General features: G+C 42.9%; 2 protein-coding genes across 2 annotated transcripts; both read right to left on the bottom strand.

Annotated features, from left to right (window-relative positions):
- Nucleotides 1–265: 265 nt before the first annotated feature.
- O0I10_013015 (uncharacterized protein) lies at nt 266–1802 on the bottom strand (the record flags this gene model as incomplete). Its single annotated transcript, XM_058492881.1, has 2 exons — nt 266–611; nt 1015–1802. The coding sequence occupies 2 exons, from the start codon at nt 1800–1802 to the stop codon at nt 266–268; spliced, it is 1134 nt and encodes a 377-aa protein (XP_058336354.1).
- A 1994-nt stretch (nt 1803–3796) lies between these two features.
- O0I10_013014 (uncharacterized protein) lies at nt 3797–4330 on the bottom strand (the record flags this gene model as incomplete). The annotated part of the gene is made up of 2 exons (XM_058492880.1): nt 3797–3911; nt 4014–4330. The coding sequence occupies 2 exons, from the start codon at nt 4328–4330 to the stop codon at nt 3797–3799; spliced, it is 432 nt and encodes a 143-aa protein (XP_058336353.1).
- Between the last annotated feature and the right edge of the window lie 3496 nt (nt 4331–7826).

Raw genomic sequence — 7826 nt, 5'->3', positions numbered from 1 at the left:
CTTTTGATACCTTACACCTCCCGGCGGCTCGCGAAATGTCGTCTCGACATTAACAAGTCGTCAAGATGTGATATGCATCAATGATAAACAGCTTCACTTTATAAGGGTAACAAAAGGATACAAGATCCTCTTTATTGAAAAAAAAGGGCCTTATTGGCAATTAAAGGGAGAGAGAGAGAGACGGGGAAGATAACGTATACATTTTTTTTATGCTTTCTTATCTTTTACAATTTTTTTTGTGGTTTAAGGCAAAGATGATGAGAATTCATTGTTTGTTGTATCGATCATTTGAGACAGGCCAATAGGAGATAGGGACCTGTGGATCGTAATGACGCCACAAGAAGTTCATCATTTCCCCAACGGCTCGACGAACAAGTTCTTCATGAGAGTCATCTTGACAAACGCTAAGTAGCGACATTTGGTCCGCTTCTCTTGATGTGGTTCGATGTTCGCTATGGATCCGATATCGGTGGATCGCGTCGACGTGCTTGTAGACGTGTAACCAATACGTATAATCGGCTCGAGTATAGGCGTAAAAGCCATTAAGACCAGGTATTTCCTTGGGCTGGAAATGAAGTTCGCCCCATCCTTCATCGTTGGATTTGTCGCTGCTATTGCTAGAGAGACTAACAGTAGAGCTGGCAGAAGACGTAGACGAGGAGGGCATTGAAAAATGATGATGATGATGATGATGATGGAGATTGAGATAGTATTTCTTTCTCTTTATATATATTTTTTTTCTTCTTTTCGTGATAAATGATACATCAAAGGATAATGGATAGCAATGTGTTTTTCTTTCTTTCTTTCTTTGTGAGGCTAATGGATATTGTATAATTGGGATATGTGTATACATTTTCTTTTCCGAAGGATAATAGCACTATGGCAAAGAGTTGTATTGAATGGGGGTTGTTTGAGATCTGCATGCGTACACCAGTGGTATGCATTGGGTGTATGGGGTACAATGGGATAAAGGTAGGTGCTGCATGTTCACCCGTCATGAGTCGATATGCGTACAGTCGCCATTCTTCTTGAAGAGAGTGGTCCTGGTCTTGATGATATGATGGATGTACAGCTGAGTTTCGTAATATGGATCCGATTTCGCCAGTAATGAGGTCGCTTGCCAAATGCATTTCGAGCATAGCTTCTCGATTTTGCATGATTCGTCGGTGGAGGCTTCGTAATCGTTGTACATCGTTGGGGGCAAGCATCATGATATGGTTTACAACTTCAAAGGGGCCTTCAGTTGCATAACGTGGTGGTGCATCTTGGTCATCCACATCATTGGGTTGTGTGTTATAGTCATCCATATCGTTGGGTTGTTGAAGATACGATCTCTGTGGGCTCGTAATATAGGTGTCTTCATGATGAAAAGATGTCGCTAGCCTTTCTTGAGATGAACCCGATATAGTGGATGCGTCGGGCATGTCTTCATCGTCATCGTATTCGTATAACGTTTCTTGATCGGTGTTCGGTGATTCTGGTAGTTGAGCGTTTCCAGAAATGATCCTTTGTAGATAACGTCGCCATTCTGGATCGTCTGCAGCATTTGTAAGTGCTTGCAATGCCTCATGGAAGTTTGATGGTTGATGCACAATTTGGTTCTCCGGTATGGTTTGTAATAGATGTGGTATCAAAGGGGGTAGTGCGTGAAGTGTTTCTCCCCTTGGTGTGTTAAAGTGATCGGCTGCAGCTTGTAGAGATTCCCTCACCGGACTTGATAGGGGAGATATCGTCAAATGATATTCCGATGGTACGTTGTAGTTTGGTTGATTATCTGCAGGTGTGGTATTGGAGGTCGCCATGTCGAGTGTTTGTTGATGCGAGTGTGCGTTTGATTGCTTTTGATTTGATCTCGTCCTTGGTTTCAGATTTGGATTTGCTTTGATAATTTGGGTTTGCTTTGATAATTTGGATTTGCTTTGATGTTTGGATTGCTTTGATGGACGTGGATTGACTTTGTATGATTGAAATCTCGCTTTTATACGTCGTCTCGCTGGCCTGTATTCCCTCAATCGTTGTTTTCGTATTGCAGATTGTAGATGTCTCAGCGTGATCTTTGCTGTATTTGTTGTTGTATTTGTTGTTGTAATGAGGATGGTAAGGTAGGGATCTCAATGATGGGCCGCAGTCGAGTAAGACCTGGTGGTGTGGAGTAGCCATCCGTATCACTGGTATCGGTTGTTGTTTCGTCATTAGAATGATCATTGTCATCAGGTGAGCTGCTGGTGATTTGATTTGCATCATCTTGTGTTTCAGGAAAGATGGATGCATGATGCTGCATTGTCCTGCATTCCGTGTGCGGTAATCGATATATCTTCATGCGATTGCCATGTACTGGTCCTTGTAGTGTGTCGCCGTTGAGCGTCTTAAGAATGTATGTGCCTCGCCGTTTGACCTTGTGTACGATGTATGGTCCATCCCATTGCTGCCAAAGCTTCGAAAGCTTGGAGTCCAAGCTTCAATTGTATACAAGCACGTGGTCGCCAATGTTGAATGGGGGTTTAAGCTCTCTTTTGGTGGATAAGATTTTCTTCTCGAAACGTCTTTTTTGGGTCTCCTGAGACTTGCAAATAGCCGCTAATGCTTGTGCTCTGATTTGTTTCATATGCTCTATGTGGCATTTGAAACGTGCTATGATCTCTTTTATTTGCTTTTCTTCTTTTTCTGTTTCTCTTTCTATTTCTTTTTCTGTTTCATCTTGATTTTCATCCTCATCTAAGTCTTCATCTTCATCGTCATCGTGATCCTCCAAATGTCGGTCCAAAGGTGAATGGGGGTCTCGACCATAAGTGAGGAAGAATGGGGTGTGTTTTGTTGATTTGTGTCTTGTGGTCCTGCTTGCATAGACGATTGCAGGCAAATAGAGATGCCAATCTCGCTTTTCTTCTTCCGGTAGGGTACGTAGGATTTGCCCGAAAGTTCGATTCCATCGTTCGATGTTTGCATTGGTCTCCGGGTGATAGGTTGACGCCAATTTGTGTGTGATCGAGTATTGTCGACAAACGGTAGCAAATATTTCGTTTACGAAGCTTTTGCCGTTGTCAGTTATGATGTATTTGGGAGTCGAATGTTGGCAAATGATTCTTGAATAAAGGAAGTATGAAACTTCAGTCGCCGTGATGTATTTGAGTGCTTTAGCCTCAACGAATTTTGTGAAGAGACAAATCGCCGCAATAACGTATTTGTGTCCTGCTCGAGATATGGGTACATGCTTGATGTCCATGCTGATTTCTTGAAAGGGCTTCTCCGATACAGGTATTGGGTGTAGTTGCTCTTGTAACATTCGATTTCCTTGTTTTTGGCACCGATCGCATTGTTGTATGTATTGCTTGATGTCGTTTCCCATTCTTGGCCAATAGTACAGGATTTCCCAAAAGAAGTGGAACATGAGGATAATGATTTCGTGGTTAATGTGACTGGTTTCGTGGGTGATGATTATTTGTTCGTGGCTAATGACATATGAGTTCGTGGGTGGTGGTTTTTGGTTTCGTGGGTAGTGCTTTTGGTTTCGTGGGTAGTGCCTTTTGAATTGGTGGGCAGCGTCTTTTGAATTGGTGGGTGACGCTTTTGGTTTCGTGGGCACGGCTTTTTATTTCGTGGAGGATGACTTTAATTTTCGCGCAGGATGACTTTAATGTTCGTGGGTAGCCCTTTTGATTTCGTGGGTGATAATAAAGGTTTCATACGCTGTATTGCTGGTCAACATTGCATACGACTTGCTGATTGATGTACGCTGTTGCATAGAATAGTTTATGATCACCCACGAAATCAAAAGCGCTACCCACGAACATTAAAGTCATCCTGCGCGAAAATTAAAGTCATCCTCCACGAAATAGAAAGCTGTGCCCACGAAACCAAAAGCGTCACCCACCAATTCAAAAGGCACCACCCACCAATTCAAAAGGCGATACCTACGAAACCAAAAGCGTTACCAACGAAACTAAAAACCATCACCCACGAACTCATATGTCATTAGCCACGAACAAATAATCATCACCCACGAAACCAATCACCTTAACCACGAAATCATTATCCTCATGTTCCACTTCTTTTGGGAAATCCTGTAACGCCGTCGTATACGATCCAGAGTGTTCTTGAATTTGTAATGTCCCGCCAAAGGATGTTGATGTTCGCTCCAAATGATGCCATTGACTTGATCTTTGGTGACAACTAATCGCGTTTGTGATCCTCGCCGATAGAGTTGTTCGCCTTTCATGAAGTAAAGTCGACTTTGACTTGTAATCGTCTTCTTTAACGCTGTTGTGGTATTCGGTGGGTATTCGAGTGTCTCCAAGTAATGTTTAATGCCGTTGTATAGGTTGTCGTTCATTGGTGGATGATGGTGTATCGTAATGCGGATGATGGTATGTGTAACAAATAGATGATGCTCTTTTCTTTTACGTGGCTTTTCTTTGTTTTCCTTTCTTTTTCAGGTCTTCTTTTTTTTGTATACGCTGTTTTTCCATTATGTCTTTTTCTTTCCAATGCCGTCGCAATGCTGTTCAGTTCAACAATGCCGTTATCGTGATGGTGATTTCAATAGCCGAGACGTGACAAAAAGTCAGCGTTGTTATGGACACGTCCAGGTCGATATTGTGTCTCGAATTCGAATTCGCTAAGGAATGCTATCCATCTTGCAAGTATGCCGGTAGGATTCGGTTGATTCAATAGTCCTCGCAAGGCAGAGTGATCGGTGATGAGCGTGAACTTCTTTCCAAGTAAGTATGGCCGTAGTTGTCTGATAGCCCACACAGCAGCAAGGCATTCTAACTTTGATATGCCGTAGTTGGACTCAGCCTTGTTCAATCCTCGAGAGAGATACAGTATGGGTCGTTCCCTGTTATCGTCGCCAAGTTGTGACAGGACAGCGCCTAGTCCTTCGCGTGATGCATCGGTTGCCAATATGAAAGGTTTGTCAAAATCAGGTCGCGCCAATATCGGTGGTGTTGTGAGTGCCGTCTTTAAGTGTTCGAAGGCTTCAGTCGCCTTAGGTGTCCATGGTGTGTCTTCTTTCTTGGTCAAACTGTGTAATGGTCTTGCAATGCGGGCAAAATTGGGTACGTGCTTTTGGTAGAATGAGCAAAGGCCAAGAAAACTTCTCAATTGGGTCACGGTCTTGGGTCGTGGAAAGTCTTTTATCTTGCTAATCTTTTCTTCATCAGCCCCAACGCCGTCAGCTGTGATGATGAATCCAAGAAATTGTAGACTCTTCTTGAAAAATATGCACTTGTCGGGATTCAAGGTAAGATTCGCCATGCGTATGCAATCAAATGTTTGTCTCAAATGATTGATGTGCTCCTTTGGTGTCTTTGAATAGATGTTGATGTCGTCGATATATGCCACAACACACTTGTTGATAAGAGGTCGCAAACAGATGTCCACAAGTCGTTGGAATACTCGAGGTGAGTTGGCACATCCTTGTGGTAATACGAGGTTCTCATACACGCCTTCTTTACAAACAAAGGCTGTTTTCTCAATGGAGTTAGGGTGTAGTGGCACTTGGTTGAATCCGGATCGTAAGTCGAGTGCTGAAAATATCTTTGCGTTGCCGAGTGCGTCCAATAGGTCATCGATTCGTGGTAAAGGGTAAGAGTCTTTTTTGGTCACCGCATTAAGTTTTCGATAATCAATGACTAATCGATAATCGCCGTTCTTTTTCTTGACCAAGATGACTGGTGATGCCCATGGTGATGTTGATGGTCGTATTACACGCAATTTGCAAAGCTTGTCAAGTTCTTGTTTCAATGCGTCTGCATCAACTGGTGCTAATCGATATGGTCGAGCTCGAATGGGTTGTACATCTTCGGTTTCGATCTTGTGGTGCATGAGATGGGTACGTCCAAGGTTTTGTCCATCCCAATCAAAGATGTCTTGATATTCACCAAGAAGCTTGTATAGGTCGTCCTTGATTTCCGGATCGTCAATGTCCGGTGGTTTGAATCGATCTCGATATTCGTCTGGTAGCTGCTGAGTCTCCGATTTTGGTGTTTGTGATTCTTCTTGATTGTCGTCATCTCGAATGAAATGGTAAGTCCCGATAAAGCTTGGGTGTGGAATGATCAATGGAGCATTCAATTCATTGACGATGGTGATCTTGAATTCCGTTTCACCAGGTTCGATGTCTCGTCCAAAGTAGTGGTGGTGGAAATGCTCTGGTCGCATTCCCTCTTCAGGTTCGAACCTCAAATGAAAGTGAACGGGTGCTTCCATTTCACTGTATATGTGTACTTGATCTCTTGGAGGTATAGTGATGTTGGCGTGCGATATGACTTCATACGTTTGGGCTTGTGGATTGTATTTTCCTCTCATCACGTGGGTGTCGTTTGTTGAAGCCGCCGTTGTCATTGGGAATAGCTCTTGTGAATGTTCGTCTCGTGTCGTTGTGATCAATGTGGATTGTGCAGGAGGTGCGAATTCATATCCTATAGCACTTTCAACATCGTCATTTGGTATTCGATCAGGTACGTAGTCGCCAATGGGTTCTCCATAATAGATGATGAGGTCCTCCGTTCGATTATTTTCGATGAAGATTGTGAATCGTGTGTCGCCGTTTGATATGGGGTTTCCGGGTATGCGCCGATCAATGGTAACGTATGGTACACCAGGTGATTCGAATATCATGTCTTCTGATGCTTCCATTGGTAGGTTGCCTATAATAATTTCTGTTTCGCCAGGTGGAACTCGGATGTCGTATGGTGCGTATAAACCGTAGAAGATAGTGTCATCTTCAATAAAGGCTTCTGCTTCTACTTCAGGCTTCTCTTCTGGATCTTGTTCGAGAAAATAAATGCTATCCGAGCTTTCGTTTTGTGTATCGCCATTTGTTGTAGTGCTTGAAGAATCATCTGAATCGCTTGATGAATCACTTGAGGGATAGTCTTCAGATGATGTTTCGGATCCATTGTCGCTGCTGTAAAGGATTCCAGGGGTACCTCCAGGGTATGGTTGCTTGCTAAACTGGTCTTGCTGCGCCTTGATGATTTCTTTTACATATGAAATAGGAATGCTAACTTGCACTTTTGCCACACGTAAAGAGAGAGCCTTTTGAGCAAAATTGATTATTGCATGTGCGCGAGTAAACCAATTGTTGCCAACAATGAGTGGTACAGGGCATCTGCCAAGTACTTCAACATTAATGGGTATAGTGATTTTATTCCCAGGTCGTAAAGGTACATCAAAGATAATTCCTAATGATGCTTGTTGTGTGGCATTTCCTAATGTAAATCTAGCACTAGAAGGAGCATTGATTTTCAAGCCGATGTCGTCTGCAAATGTTCTTGATATGCAGGTCATGGATGCGCCGGTGTCGATTAATGCACGTACAGGGACTCCGCAAACGTAGAACGTTGCATAAGCTGCCGTTGATTCAAATGTCCGCTTTTGGCCATCAATCAGTGTCACGTTTTGGGTAGGTGGTGTTGTCGCTTTATCGTCTTTAGGTTTTGGCTTCTTCCTTCGGATAGACGTGGCTCCATGTAGTTGTCGTCTGATAGCAGGTACCAATTTTACGAGGTCGGATCATTGAAAAGATAGGGGACCACATTTTATATACTATATATACATAAATATACGTAGCTAAATAAGGAAACTGGGATTTAAATAAAACCCCGACATGGTAACAGCATGCTCCGAAACGATCTAAAACAATCTCAAAAAGCAGTCACATAAGAAATTGATGCCCAATTTTGTACCTAAAGAAGGCTAAACCAAAGCTATACACTTGAGGGACCATGGCTTATTTGTCGACACTTCTATCAGCTTTTCATACCACTGCTAATGCTGTAGATGGAGAGAGCAAGTCCAAAAACCTTGTAGATGATGAGAAA

Source organism: Lichtheimia ornata, assembly GCF_029851405.1.
Source record: "Lichtheimia ornata isolate CBS 291.66 chromosome Unknown scaffold00203, whole genome shotgun sequence".
Lineage (NCBI taxonomy): Eukaryota > Fungi > Mucoromycota > Mucoromycetes > Mucorales > Lichtheimiaceae > Lichtheimia > Lichtheimia ornata.
This window is presented reverse-complemented; position numbering and strand designations above follow the sequence as displayed.